Source organism: Eucalyptus grandis, chromosome 9, assembly GCF_016545825.1.
Source record: "Eucalyptus grandis isolate ANBG69807.140 chromosome 9, ASM1654582v1, whole genome shotgun sequence".
NCBI classification, from domain to species: Eukaryota; Viridiplantae; Streptophyta; class Magnoliopsida; order Myrtales; family Myrtaceae; genus Eucalyptus; species Eucalyptus grandis.
In genome coordinates this window covers 12,886,150-12,900,247 of record NC_052620.1, presented here as the reverse complement: position 1 = coordinate 12,900,247, position 14,098 = coordinate 12,886,150, and the positions used below count along the sequence as shown (strand labels likewise).

The 14,098-nt window shown below is 39.7% G+C and overlaps 3 protein-coding genes and 1 long non-coding RNA gene across 4 annotated transcripts; all 4 read right to left on the bottom strand.

The window, feature by feature from the left end:
- Positions 1-4,528: 4,528 nt before the first annotated feature.
- LOC120288401 (kinesin-like protein KIN-14B) lies at positions 4,529-5,161 on the bottom strand. The gene is made up of 2 exons (XM_039302359.1): positions 4,918-5,161; positions 4,529-4,829 (listed from the first exon to the last, which is right to left on the bottom strand). Exons 1-2 carry the CDS (start codon positions 4,926-4,928, stop codon positions 4,529-4,531), a joined length of 312 nt encoding a protein of 103 aa, XP_039158293.1. The 5' UTR covers positions 4,929-5,161.
- Positions 5,162-5,837: 676 nt separating this feature from the next.
- LOC120288314 (kinesin-like protein KIN-14B) lies at positions 5,838-10,914 on the bottom strand. Its single transcript, XM_039302215.1, has 4 exons — positions 10,281-10,914; positions 9,528-9,674; positions 6,956-7,144; positions 5,838-5,945 (listed from the first exon to the last, which is right to left on the bottom strand). The coding sequence occupies exons 2-4, from the start codon at positions 9,660-9,662 to the stop codon at positions 5,853-5,855; spliced, it is 417 nt and encodes a 138-aa protein (XP_039158149.1). The 5' UTR covers positions 9,663-9,674; positions 10,281-10,914; the 3' UTR covers positions 5,838-5,852.
- Positions 10,915-11,180: 266 nt separating this feature from the next.
- On the bottom strand, positions 11,181-12,417 carry LOC120288315. Its single transcript, XR_005546650.1, has 3 exons — positions 12,346-12,417; positions 11,710-11,790; positions 11,181-11,459 (listed from the first exon to the last, which is right to left on the bottom strand). It is a non-coding gene; the product is annotated as an uncharacterized LOC120288315 (long non-coding RNA).
- Positions 12,418-12,473: 56 nt separating this feature from the next.
- Positions 12,474-13,374, bottom strand: LOC104418291 (GPI ethanolamine phosphate transferase 2). Its single transcript, XM_039302358.1, has 4 exons — positions 13,193-13,374; positions 12,955-13,048; positions 12,808-12,852; positions 12,474-12,677 (listed from the first exon to the last, which is right to left on the bottom strand). Exons 1-4 carry the CDS (start codon positions 13,321-13,323, stop codon positions 12,474-12,476), a joined length of 474 nt encoding a protein of 157 aa, XP_039158292.1. The 5' UTR covers positions 13,324-13,374.
- Positions 13,375-14,098: the final 724 nt, after the last annotated feature.

Here is a 14,098-nt window from a genome sequence, read left to right as displayed (position 1 = left end):
ATGAATTTTTGGGTGATCTACACAACCTCCTATTATTTTAGTATTTGTCCCCTACCTGTCAAAAGATATTGTGGCTCCTCTCCCTTTGATGCTTGTCACTTGTCTATGTGATGACCTGTGAACAAACAGTCTACTTCACGTGACTCAAGTTGTTAAGAATCAACCATCTCATATTTCATTTTAGGATAGTTGACATGATTATGCTTTAGGGTCTACTACTTAGATCTTGGGTAGGCAACCCTTTTTTGACAGTTCTCGTTTATTATCGAATCGATTGATATGACATTTTCCAGTATCGAGAAGACAAAAGATCATATGGTCATTGATCTTGCTTGCCGAACAAAGATACTTTTCTAGATTAGTATTTATCTCGGAAAGGCGTCAATTGGTATCCTTGGATTTGCTAAACTTGTAACCATATTCCGTATCCTGTTGAATTCAAGACATTATAATATTTGACTGGGCTTATGCTGAATCTTCTTTCCTCATAAAATGAAATAGATGGAAAAAGTGGAGGCAGCGCAGACGAGATGAGCAGGAGCAGCAGCAGCAGAGCCATGCTGCAGTCTACCAGCCCAACACAAACGCACCGGATGATTAGGAGATGTACCAGATGGACATTTGTAATTTGTCTAATGAGGATAGGGAGATCCACTTTTGTTCCATGCGGCCATCTCTAATTCAGTTCGGATTCTTGAGTATAATAGTGATTTTGTTTCTGTTAGTCCAAGGGTGGAAAGTCGAAATTGTTAGCTTTTCTTCCTTAATATATCCTCAGAAAAAGAGCATGCCCATCCTTTAATGGAGAGTCCACAATGGACCAGTGATTATTTCGTGTCAATAACGATGCTTCGTAGGTCTCTCTAATTGTGAAAACTGTGTTGTTTGGTAAATTGAGCCTTGTTGTTGAGTTTGTCAGCTCGAAGTAGCTTTTATTGTTGGTATTACAATCAAACGTGAGTGCTACTCATCTTTTCTTTCAATTTGTAAGTTCCTTTTTTTTGTCTATAGACAGTGACAGATTTTTTTTTTCCTTTGGTCGAAATATCCACTATTAGTTATGAAATGCATAGCATTGCATCATATTTATAAAAAAGGAAAAAAGAGATATAGAGCATATTTCATTGCATAAATTTGGATAGAGCATTTATTACCCAAGTTTGTGAATTGATTAATTGTGAAATAACTTGAGAAATGCTTAATGAAAAGAAGTGTTAAAGATTATAGGTCGAGGGTAGGTGAGCCTCGTGTAACCTTTGACTCTCCAGATCTCGCTCAATAGAATTGCAATAATCGACCCTTGATGACCATCAACTTTGGGTTTGCATCGACCAAAATTGGGGAGGTGATGAGTGTGTTTGGTTCAAAGAGAGATGATGAACAATAGGATGAGAGCAAAATAAGTATACAAAAGAATAAGCGAGGGTAAAGTTGGAGGAAAAAAAATCATTAAGCTAAGGGACTTTAAAAATGTTAAATTTGGTTTAAGGCTTTTGGGACCTCAGCGTTGGCACAAGGGTCCTCGAGGCCCGAGATTCTTTGGAAGAGCAGATTGAAACGCACCACCTTGCCCAGCGAAGCTCACTAGTCATATAGGACTACCAACGGGGACCCCTTAAACCTTATGCACAAACAGCAAACGTAAACATCAAAAAGCAAATCACTTCGATAGTACTCTCAAGATTAGCATAGTTGCCCCAATTTCGTATTTACAGAAAGATTTCGCAAACATGGAAAGGAAAATTATTACAGCAGTAATCACAAGATAATATAGCCAACGTCTAGCAAATTTTATGTCTATATTTTCTCGTCCCTAACATAATTAAATGACATTAACAATCCTCCCACCCTGACAATAGGAATGTACCATAATATTGTGATGTTGAGCGCGCTCTAAACATCCTAAAAGTAAAAATCGATTTAAATAATATAAAGTTCTAGGTAATTTATTCACGTTGCCCTATCTAGAATTACCCATTGTGCTTTTCTACCTTTACTTTGTTTCGGTCTTATATACGTAATCTTTGGAAATTGTACCCATGCTTAAACAAAACAAAATTGAAATTCGTTAAAAATTCAAGGAACCACAAGATTTAAAATGTGGCATCGTTTAAAAAAATCTCAATATAATTGTTTGATATTTTGCTGTAAAGGAAAAGTTAGAAGATGTTTTGTCCTTCCCGCAAGTATTCACGTCATTTTACAAAGGACACATTTCTCGCGACAGGAGATAGCTCTCCCCATGTCAATTGAAAGATACGTAATTTTTCCATTTGGAATGTGGCTGGCTCATTTCACAAATTAACAAACTTGTGTTTCCTCATAGAAAAGAGCTCTTTGCAAGTAGAAAGAAAATTTCTCATGTGAAAATATCAATTCAAAATAATCAGATAAGAATCACCCTATAATCAAAATCCCACCATTCTCCTTCAAACCCTACATTAGAATTAGTTCTAAAGATCCATATGTATCACACGGATTTTGTCAGAACCCAACTATCAATTTCAGTCTCCCAGTATGAAGCATCATCGTCTAGAGTTAGATACTTATATTGTCGCGGCACGTTTTCTTTTTGCACAGCTAAGAACCACCCCCTCCACCCCCACGTGCCACTGCCTTAACTCTGATTGCACTCGCCACTGCCGACTTCGCTTACATGTGACCGCCAAGGAACACAACCCCATGCGAAGAACTATTAATAGGCTGAATGTTAATTTTCCTTGTAGAAAGTTACTACCTGCAAATTTCACCATAATGAATTACAACTTGCACTCAATCTAGGCCTCGACAGTGAAAGCCCTTTACCTCTGCTCGAGAATCTACCCCAACCAAACATTTCTTTAAGCTTCACAGATGGTTCGACAAGTCCTCATTAGTCTTCAAAAAGACAAAAGTTGTCTAGATTAAAAGCATAAATTAAATCTAGAAATTGAAGGAGTGGATAAGCTCATCAAATGACACAGGTAAAATATGGAGATAATCCTGAGAAAAGCACTTTTAGTGGTTCCACTAACATCTTAGCAAGCTCTCATCAGCATCTAGAATCCACAGAACATAGCCAACTTAAAAAACTGGACGTATATTGACTCATTAAACGTACCAATTCGAGAAAATTGGATATAATTCTAACAGCTCTGATGAAGACCAGTGGCTCCATGCCCTAGGATTTGATTGAAGATCACACATGAAGCTAAATTATTATTCTTTATTGATTCTATGTTGTAAAAAGTGTGCTTGTATAATTGGCCATTGCAACATAGTAGCAGTCACTAATCTCTACCGTAGCTGTAGTGTAACAGCTACTGTTCACTACTATAGCACTGTATCAAAAGAAAAATTGTGTTATAAGTCTATCAATGTAAAAAACAAGAACATGTAAAGATTATTGGTCATTGTTGGTCAGGAGTCTTTGGGTGAAAGGCAGTACTTTACTAGAGCATGGTCCCTAAAGCAACTTGGAGGCTCCTCTAGAAATTCCATGTGAATCGTGGGTCTCAATCCGATGTTATAGTTACGGGGACACCATGCAGTCGTACTATTTTTTTAACATATAGCGCAGCATACTTCTCCAGCAAATAATCTACCTGTATAGCCATAACATGCATATTATTAAATGCTGACAGCAGAAATTGAAGCCTAAAGGAGATATCCAAAACTGTTACCTTGATAGACTGCAGCTCTGGTGATCTAGCAAGCAAAGACCGAATATACAATATCCTGACACGTGAGACGAGCATGGTATCCAAAACTCTCTTTGGTTCCATTTTACGTATAAACATAAAAACAGCATCTCTAATTTCCGCAAGAATCTCATGCTCTCTAGAAGCACCTGCCTTGATGACAGCGGCCAAAACCTGCACTACCATAATATTGGCAATTAACTATTATATATTTTAAGAAGTTCACCGTTATCAACAGAAATAACAGAATTACGCAGAATGGAGTAAATACTAAATTAGACGAATAAAATGTCATAAATGACCACAGTATCTTTCTATTTTTTAAACATCCATTCACCAGCATGCTGTAATTCTTTCTAAAATAGTTCAAAAAAGTTTATCATTCAGGCCCAATTTCATGGAGACCAGAAATTGTATATTCATGAAATATACTGTATTTGCAATTACTTCTTTTTAGCTTTTTTCTCATGCTTCTTTTCTAGCACTTGAACATTAAGTTTTCTTTGACATTGAACGTGTCAAATGTTAAAGACATAAAATTAGCATGTAGATTTATTAGAAGTCATGTAGAACCATTTAAAAATTACGAAAACAAACTGTTCAGAAGTAAAAACCAAAAACTACCTTTTGGTCTTTCACAAAATGAATGAAACACACTCAATAAGAAGTGCAAATGAACAATTTTGAGATAAAAATTACAAGACAAAGTAACAAACTATCGCCAATCACTATAGTTCTTTACCAAAGACAAAACACACTTATTGATAGTGATTCGATCATGAAACTACCACCCACAGAAAGATAGAACTTTATACATGTTAAATAACAAACCAGTGATGAAACATTCATCAGAATGTTTTTCTTTTTCCACTTAATGAACACCCCTCATTATTTTTCAAATGCGCGTGAATATCATTAAGTAAGCATACCAACATCAAGAGTTTGTTTGCCACATCAGAAATGGCAGCAAGACTGTCATACTGATCCGGATCGAAGTCATTCAATGCTGCAGTCAGGTATTCTCCCACTGGTGTAGTTTTAACTTTCTCAGAACTTGCTTTGACCAGAGCAACTGAACCGGCAGACATTTCAGCACTTAATGGTGAAGGAACAACATCCAGAGTACGTCCAACATTGTCATTACTTGTCCTGGAAAAACCAACAATGGAAGAACGAACAACGTGAAACATGGTGTAGGCTAGAATCACAAAAAGCAAGTTTCATCTCAGAAATGTACCGAGATGGCATGTTTGCAGTTCCTTTTGATAATGGACTTCATTATCTAAAAAGAATAACAAGCATGTCAGAAATCCGAGAAAGTAATCTTACCAGAAGAAAGAAGTAAACTGAAGAGCACCTTGCATAATCACCCAAATATATAAAAAAACTTAGTCAATGGAGTAGAAGCCTCCAAATATGAAAAGCCAATACAGCCCATGAAAACAATAGAGGAAGCAGACAAGTCAAATGCCTTTCACTTTAGCCCATGAGTAAAAAGAGGCCAAGGTGATTCTTAGTAAGCATGGATGACCTCAAATGAAATTTACTGCAAGTTCAAAGGTTTAATCTAAACGAATTTTAATTTCCCTAAACATATTATTTGCCAAATTCATTGTCAGTGCAGCTCTAACCTAAGGATGACCCAAATTACATTCCCCTTTATGACCCAAATTATACTCCCCCAACTCATATAAATTGGACTGTGAAAAATTCAGCACCCATGAGAACTCTACAACTTACAAACAAGTCACAACCGAGTTACTAACATAGAACTCATCTCACCACAATGAAATGCTGCTGATAGCAGAAGAGTCGAGTAAAGGTTCACCAATATCTTTGCAGAACAATGACTATAAGCAAACCTACAGAGTTGCACTGTAAATGATAGACTGATAACTGAGGCTGTGCAGATTAGGCACAACTGTGCTACTCCAATCCAAAGTCTGAACAACTGCAGATCCACTCAAGCCCCAGGTGGGACCTCACAGTTGTCTACAGATGCTACGCGACTTAAGAGCCATTGCAGCTCTCAAAAAAAGTCAAAGAAGAGGATGACGAGACCAATAGCTCTAGACATGAACTGAATACAGCAGTCAAAGAAACTGAGGTACTAGCAAAGTCCATCTGCAGTTTTTCCCCTGCATCATGGCACTGCCAGGTAAAATTATAGTATTAACAGGAAAAAGACTTTACCTGGGGTGAACTGGTCAATGAAGCTTTTTCCGTGAGTCTATCAAATAATTTCTCATTCTCCTCATGCAATCTCTGCAAGAGTAATTCATTATTACACGCATCAAGTCTTATTGACATCCAGATAGAGACTGCATATACACCATTTTATAAGAAATTAACTACTCTCTAAATTCGCCTGCTATGAAACTACAATTTTTCCAATATATTATATTGCCCACATAAAATTTAGACATGTTGAAAACAAAGAAGCCCATTGTTTGGCAAACAATCACAGCTATCATACTACACAAGCATATAAAAAGAAACAGAACATGCCAAAAATATGATTATCACCTCAAGCCAAAGGATCCACAAGATCAACTTATGTTTTTATGTTAGTTTCCAACATTCACAACCAATCTGCCTAGCTGACAAAAAAATTGTTCCATATAGAATAGTTACAGCTGCTCCTTTTGCTGAAGAAAATATAATCATGATATTCCATGCTTTTATAAAGTAATTTAGAATCGCTACACTCACAAACACTGGAAGCCACTGGCCCTGGTTCTGATTTCAAATTCTATTGGTTGTTACCATCTTCCTTGTCAATTATGTGAGCAACACAACGTAATGCCCAATTTTTACCCTCTCACGACACATTCATCTCCACCAAAATAAATCACAACAAAAACGCAGAGAGTGCAAATGAAAGAGAAGAAAGATAAACAACATAACTCTTTCAACGACTACCTGACACATCACGGCAGGGGAAACCACCAACTGAACAGGTTGACGACCTTTAACCAAAAAAGAGAAGGCAAAATACCAAACATATCCTTTTCTGGTGGGATAATTTTCTCATGGAAAATAATTGAAAGAATTACAGGATCAGCATAAAGCAATTACGCTATAGACACACCAACTCTAGTAATTGTTACTTGCATCAAAAGAAAGTAACACCTAAGAGTGGAAAAGAGACTGGATTTTTCTATTTTCTCATGTGCACTCAAGGGAAGGAGAACGACTATTTGGAGAAGGGGGAAACAAGCAGCAAGGCATATAGAATTGATCATACAACAAAATACCCACGTGAATGAACATACCTCAATTAATGCATCACGTTTTTTTAGCTCTTCTTCAAGTTTCTTGGTCACTATGGAAGAACCCATTGTATCACTAATAGCTTTCAGAAGTGATTGTACTTCAAGTCCTGAATCTACATCTGATTTTGACTTAGTTTCACTCGAATGAAGGGCTTCATTAAGCTCATGCTCAAGACTTCTAATCTTGGCCTGCATTATGAAAACAAGGGCAAGAGAAAAACTTCATTACAGAGTTGCATTTGAAGCTAGAAGCAGAAGATGTCATATCACATATCTGACTTTCTAGTATCGCTTGACCATAAACCCAAAGCATTATCACAGACGAGACTTGCACCATGCACATATTTCTTTATCGCATGCATATATTTCTACATCTAAGTGAAGTCACGTACTAATTAAACCAAAAAGGAGGGAAAACAATTCATGGCAGGACAAGGAGATGCAAAGACTAGCTTCCAAGTGACTTGACTGCACTATGCCTTGTTAAATCAGTAACTAAGTGACCAGACAACCTGAAACACAGGTAGGGCGTACAGATCATGACATAAGAATGAAAAGCAATCAACACACTTAACAGATACGAATTGTCTAAAGCGTTCCCATTATATGTTATTGCAGCAGAACTATGTGTACCAAAATGAGGTACATATGAACGCCCCCATGCAGTTTTGTGGATGTTGAGACGGCATCTGCAAGCCCACGGACAGACACACCAATGAGAAAGCACGGGCACACGAGCATATGCTCCTACTTAAAGGCACACAAGGACCACATGCAAATGTCACGGTCCGTGAATCCTCCCGTACTCGTGACACTTGTGAGTGGCGTTTGGGGTTATCGGTGAAGAGTGTGAGGCGAAGGGTAGAACACAACCGGGTCTCGTGGGAGGGCGTCGGGGACGGTTGGTGCTAGGAGTTCCGGGATAGAAGGATTACATCACTTAGAGCTCAAGACGGGGTAGGCCTCCCGTGCACAAACTGGTCGGGAGCTGATGCCGCTCTCCTAACGAGGCCATGGCAGGCCGAAACCAGTTATTATGCCTAAAGAGAACTGCTATCTCATTCGATGGACCAGACGCCCGAGCGAAGCTGTACGTGGTAGGATCTCGCACGAAGAATCATTCACCGTGATCGTTCGTGAAATGCCTAAAGAAAGGGCCGGGCTCGGCGAATTCCGCTCGCTAGGCGCCCGCGGGTCGTTTCCGAGGCCAAGGAAACTCTCGGCCCGTGACAAGTGGTATCAGAGCAGGAATCCCTCCAGTAAGCGAGTGAGCAAGTCGGAGAATCGGACTCCTCGCTCAAGTGCGGGTCCTCCAGTAAGCGAGTGAGCAAGTCGGAGAATCGGACTCCTCGCTCAAGTGCGGGTTAAGTAGATAAGTCCTAGTGGATGGGTGCTAGGACGAGTCGGCTTCTTGTCGAACGGAATGCGAAGTTAGAGAAGAACCAAACCCTTGCTGAATGGGGATAACGTTCCTGGATCGATCGGTGAATTCAAAGAAGAGGTCTACTATCACGTTTTCAACAAGAAAAGAACCTCCATTGGTCTACTAGGGTCAAGATGCTGGTTAGGCTGAATGGTGCTGCCAAAAGATGCGGTTGGCGAAAAATGCCACACTTGCCGGAAAGCGCAGGTGACCGAAGCGCCGAGCGGTTGAGATCAAAAGAGGCCACCAATGGAACAAAACTTGTTTTGTTGGGCGAGCGTGACCGTTCGATGTGAATTTTCAAAAGTGGCACATCAATGGTTAATTTACGCAAGGAAGAGACAGAGCAGAGATCGCAACGAGGGCGTTGCGAATTGAGTGGGGGAAAATGTCACGGTCCGTGAATCCTCCCGTATTCGTGACACTTGTGAGTGGCGTTTGGGGTTATCTGGTGAAGAGTGTGAGGCAGAAGGGTAGAACACAACTGGTTCGTGGGAGTGGCGTCAGGACGGTTGGTGCTAGGAGTTCTAGGATAGAAGGATTACATCACTTAGGAGCTCTGAAGACGGGGTAGGCCTCCTATGCACAAACTAGTCGGGAGCTGATGCCGCTCTCCTGACGAGCCCATGGCAGGCCGAAACCAGTTGTTGTGCCTAAAAAGAACTGTTATCTCATTCGATGGACCAGACACCCGAGCGAAGCTGGGCGTGGTAGGATCTCGCACGAAAAATCATTCACCGTATCGTTCGTGGAACGGCTAAAGAAAGGGCTGGCCTGGCGAATTTCGCTCGCTAGGCGCCCGCGGGTCGTTTCCGAGGCCAAGGAAACTCTCGGCCCGTGACACAAACACCAACATCTCTGTACTTCAACAAAACTTTGGAGCCATATCAATTGTCTCACATCATGTACAAACTAAAACTACATCAATTTTTTTCAGTAATATTTGGTGGTTTATTTCACACAAATAGGACCATCATCAAAACTTTCCAGGAGCAACTATAACCATAAAAAGCATGTTTCAAGAGTTCAAAGAGTCAAATTCCAAGAATCCAAGATCCATAAAAGAATGGCAAAGCATATGATCAACTTAGTGGTGAAATAGATGATAAAGCACAGGCTGAAAAGCATTAAGTTTGAAATAAGACGAACTTGCAAAGACTGAATAGTTGAATCTTGCTGCTGTATCTGCAGCTTCTGAGCCTGCTCCAGCTGTGCCAGTTGAGCAAGTTGATTTCTGAGCTGCGCATTCTGCTCCTTCTCCATCTTATGCTTATCTGCCAGCATTATGTTCTCAGACTGCATCAGAAAAAGTAATGATTTCAGTAAATAATACTAATGAAAACCACAAATGGAAATCATTTCGAAATTAAAACACAACATTTTCCTCGATTTATATTGAACTGCTTATGCACATACTACAGACAAGGAAGAAGTTAATTATGGGTGTTAACATCATTAAATATTACCCAGAAACTTCATCATAACTACAAATTTGATAAAAATTTCGCACTACAACACTCATTAAAAACCAAATGCAACACCGCACGGGAATCCATCATCAAAAATGTATTTCACAAAGGATAAAAGATGTAGATAGAGAACAATGTGTCTATCAACCATTAGCATCCATTGAACTAATGTTACAAGAAATAGTTTTCTTTGGAGAATAGTATTTAATTCGCTTGGGAAAAGGCGGTCATTTCGAGGACAACTACATGGAAATCTTGCCCCAGACAAAGTCATTTGTTCAAAGAGGTTGCTCAAATAAATCAGGGACACATTTTTCCTCAGAGAAGCCAGCATTAATCAGGAGTGCAAATGACATAACTACCAACCGAAGTAATTGATCATCATACAAGTTCCATGCAAAACTTGGAGAAATGCCACTATGAAGTTGCGCACCTTCAAATCTGACTGCAGAGTATAGGAGACCTTCCATGCCTTTTGAACTTCATTGAAAAAAAGGACACATTGATCATTTGCATCTTTCAACGCTTGTTTTAGCCCCAAAACCTCTTGTTTAACATCTTGTAATTCTTTCTCTTTATCATACAAATCCACCCTCGCATCATTGGCCTAAATAAGATAAAGACACCCCCCCTGCAAAAATTCAGTGCTTTTTCCTCTTTTCGATGACAAAAAATAGAAATATTCGCAGAGGCCAGAAATTCTGTATCAAAGTGCTTTAACATTCTTTCATAATGACAAAAATATCGAACATATCACATCACAGGGGACAAGCTGAAAAGAGTATGCTCATGATAACTAGCAATTTAAAAAAAATTGACAAGACAATTATAGAGGCAACAGGCGACCAAAAGGTGAAGTCAGCAATGGACACCTTCTCACATCCATTAAAATCAAAAAGCTTTAAGGGGAGAAACAAACAATATTCTCTAATGTGGGTTCGTGCCCATAGACTATCGACACTAGTTCAACCAAAAATCCCAACTAAGGTTCAGTCTACCAGGGAATACAGAACATACAACGTCCCGCCATTTCTTTATCGTACCTCTGTTTCCAAGGCTTAGCATAGCATTTCGGTTCATCCACTAAGATGACCAACATGATCCAGACCTAAATAATGGAAAATCTGAAAGATAAAGTCAGTAGGTACCAGTAACAATCAGCATTATCAGCGTCGTGAAGGGAAATGGACTGAGTGATTTATCTCTCGAAGATAGAGATTCCTAACACGGGAAAGTCAACCCCCCCATCAGCTAGAGATGGAATAATATAGCTGCCGGTAGATAAAGCCATAAACAGAGAGACTTCTCAGAACAATAGAATCAAACTCATAAGTCAAGACTCAATGGATCATTAACCTGATAAAGTTATAAACAAACCAATATGGTTGGGTCCCTATGGTCAATCTCTTAAGATCATTATGTCATCCATAATAAACATGAAAGCAGATGAAAATGGAGCCCTTCTCTCAACTCCATATTTTTTAAATAATTTTGCTTGGTTAGCATTACTTAAATCACTAAGTCATGTTGAACTTTTCTATACATTAAGATGCCATCTCCTACCCCGGGGAAGGGGGCACGAAAATTCAGGATCTTCCGCTGCACGGATGTCCTGGAAAACGACAGTAAGTATGGATTAAAGGGCTAGCCATCTACTGGTCCAACTGATCCATTTACTTTATTTTGACTATGAGATAATTATCACCTATTGTGTCAACCACTGTTCTTCAGCATAGAAGGGTAATCAAATAGGCAGGTTTACATCTAGTGTGTGTGAACAAGAGTGGAGATGTGACTTCAAATGGTGACTGAAGGTGAACATAGGTAAAAGTTAAGGGGTAAAAGATCCAATAACAACTGACCAGAAGATCCCAGTCATCTCTGCGAAGCTCTTCGTCTAAATGTCGTCAAACATTTTGATCTACTTGAACAGTATCTTTAACCTGTAATCAAATAACACTCTAATTGAATAGCAGAAGACACCATTCAAATTAACCCGAAGAACATATACCCAAAACCATATGAAGAACACTTGTTGGTGAAAACCACTCACAAAAAAACTGCTCACTCCATCGTGCCTAGAAATAACTTAAGCCATGTGTCATCACCATGCATGACCATCTTCCTACCAGTCCGAAAGAATTGACCTACCATACAAGAAGTACACAAGTGATGTGTGTTATAAATTCTAAATAGTAAAATTTGACGTCATCTAATAGCTTAAACTTTTACAATAGTTGGCAGTGCTCTCACAAAATTTTACAAGGTATCAAGGTATAGCGTAATAAATTCCCAATTATATATTTCTATTCTTAGATCTAACGGCAAAGTCCAACCTATGCATGGGTGGGACTACAACAACATTTAGATATTAAACCATGTCATCGTTTAATAGTTTAACCATTCACAACAGTTGAAATGATCCACCAAATTTCACAATGTGTACAGATCCACAAGATCATTTTATATAATAAGTATGACAATCCAACTTGATTTACCAATAATATTATCATCTTGCAAAGCTTGTGTATTAAAGTTGAGTGGCAAGTCCAGAAATCCTCCAATTGCCCCAGAAACCATAGCCTGGAACCACAGAAACTTGGACCGTTAATAAGAAGAGGAAACATCAACCTAAAACATAGAAGTAGCCCAAAGAAACAACCTTCAAGCACGGCATCGTAACAGTCGGAGGTGCAGCCTTTGCATGGTACCCAACTGCAGATCCATTCGCTAGTAACAACTGAGTATAAGGCATGGCTTCAACAAAAGCCTCTCTTGGAGGCTTGTCGTCCCTTCCAAGCACAAATTCTGCTGGAAGACCATCAACAACCTAAACTGACATGGGTGCAGTGGGCAGCTAGTACTTACTATCGAGTTACATTCATAATGCAAAAATAAAGAGCTGGTGCCAGGAGCATCTTCACTCGGCAAATATCTCAAGCACGAGCAAGATTACAAACCATTAGAATTAGCCGATCGAACGGAGGGCTGATCTCAGATAATTCCTAAAATAGCAAATGCATCATCAAAATCAAGAAAATCCAGGCGCCCCTAAGCAGAGGACTCGCAATTCACCATCTCAAAACAGGGGTAAGCAAATACCGAACCTGATACAACCGCTTGAGCTCTTCAGGAGGCAATGCCGCCGCCGAATCATTTCCAACGCCGTTGGGCCACGGCGCACGGAAGCTCTCCGGTCCACTGACGACGGCGACGGCGAGACCCAGAAGACAAAACAGAAAAAAGTTCAGAAATTGCAAAATGGGTCGACGCATCCGGATCATCTGCAACCTCGAACCAAGCGCGTAGCAATTACTGGCGAATTTTCGGTGTCAAGGAACGCACCTGACGCCAGAGAGAGCAGGGTTGGTGGGGAAGAAGCCGAAGATGAAGAGGGAGAGGCCGAGGGACTGGAGTAGAAGTGCAGCTGCGGCGATTATGGCGAATCTGGAGCACGTAATCGAAGAAGGGGACATTCCCGCTCTCTCTCTCTCTCTACAGAGACAGAGGAGGAGGAAGGAAGCTGACCAATCCTCCTCCGCTGGTGAGAGTTTAGGAATACATTTATCATTAAATTCATTTTCTCTTGAGTTTGAGAAGGACCATAATTTGATTAGTTTATCTTTATAATGAAAAAAAGCCTTATATGGGCATAAAATAATAACAAAAAAAGCCTCTAATTTTAATTCTCATCCAAATTCTACTTTTTGTCTCATAAAAAACCTCTAACTTTAGGTTATGTCTCAACTCTATCATAAAATTCTTTTTTTTTTTTGAAGACCGAGGGAATCTCGTAGTTTCGACACTGGCAAAAGAAACCCCTGGACAAGCTACGGATGACCCACCACCCCAACGTCGTGCTTAAGATCTCGTGCGGCTAGCGGGATTTGAACTCCTCTCTTCATCGCAAAGGATCACGGGAGTCTTATCCAACTGGGTCACCGCAGGTGGTGGTATCATAAAATTCTTTTGTCCCATAAAAAACTTTAACTTAAAGTCCAGTCTTAATTCTATCCTAAACATTTTTTTTTTGGTAACCTAAGGACCCATCACCATAGTATTTCAGGTAAGAATCCTTAACGACGCCTCTAGGATTCGAACTTCTCCCTTTCATGAGGAGGAGAGAGCTCGAGCCAGCAGCACCGCTGAGGGCGGTGGTCTATCCTAAACATTTTAACTCTCGAGTTTAGATCCAATATCAATCTTGTCCTAAAATTATTTTGTTTCATAAAAAAAATTAGCTTTAAGTCT

Excerpts from the sequence above, each read along its gene's own strand:
- LOC120288314 (XM_039302215.1), bottom strand. The coding sequence starts at position 9,662 with ATGCTGGCAGATAAGCATAAGATGGAGAAGGAGCAGAATGCGCAGCTC. Across the intron at positions 7,145-9,527 it reads CAACTATTCAGTCTTTGCAA|GCCAAGATTAGAAGTCTTGA; the intron begins GTTCGTCTTATT and ends TTCATAATGCAG. Across the intron at positions 5,946-6,955 it reads AACGTGATGCATTAATTGAG|AGATTGCATGAGGAGAATGA; the intron begins GTATGTTCATTC and ends TTACTCTTGCAG.
- LOC104418291 (XM_039302358.1), bottom strand. The coding sequence starts at position 13,323 with ATGTCCCCTTCTTCGATTACGTGCTCCAGATTCGCCATAATCGCCGCA. Across the intron at positions 13,049-13,192 it reads CCTGCTCTCTCTGGCGTCAG|TGGACCGGAGAGCTTCCGTG; the intron begins GTGCGTTCCTTG and ends CGCCGTCGTCAG. Across the intron at positions 12,678-12,807 it reads TCGATCGGCTAATTCTAATG|GTTGTTGATGGTCTTCCAGC; the intron begins GTTTGTAATCTT and ends ATGTCAGTTTAG.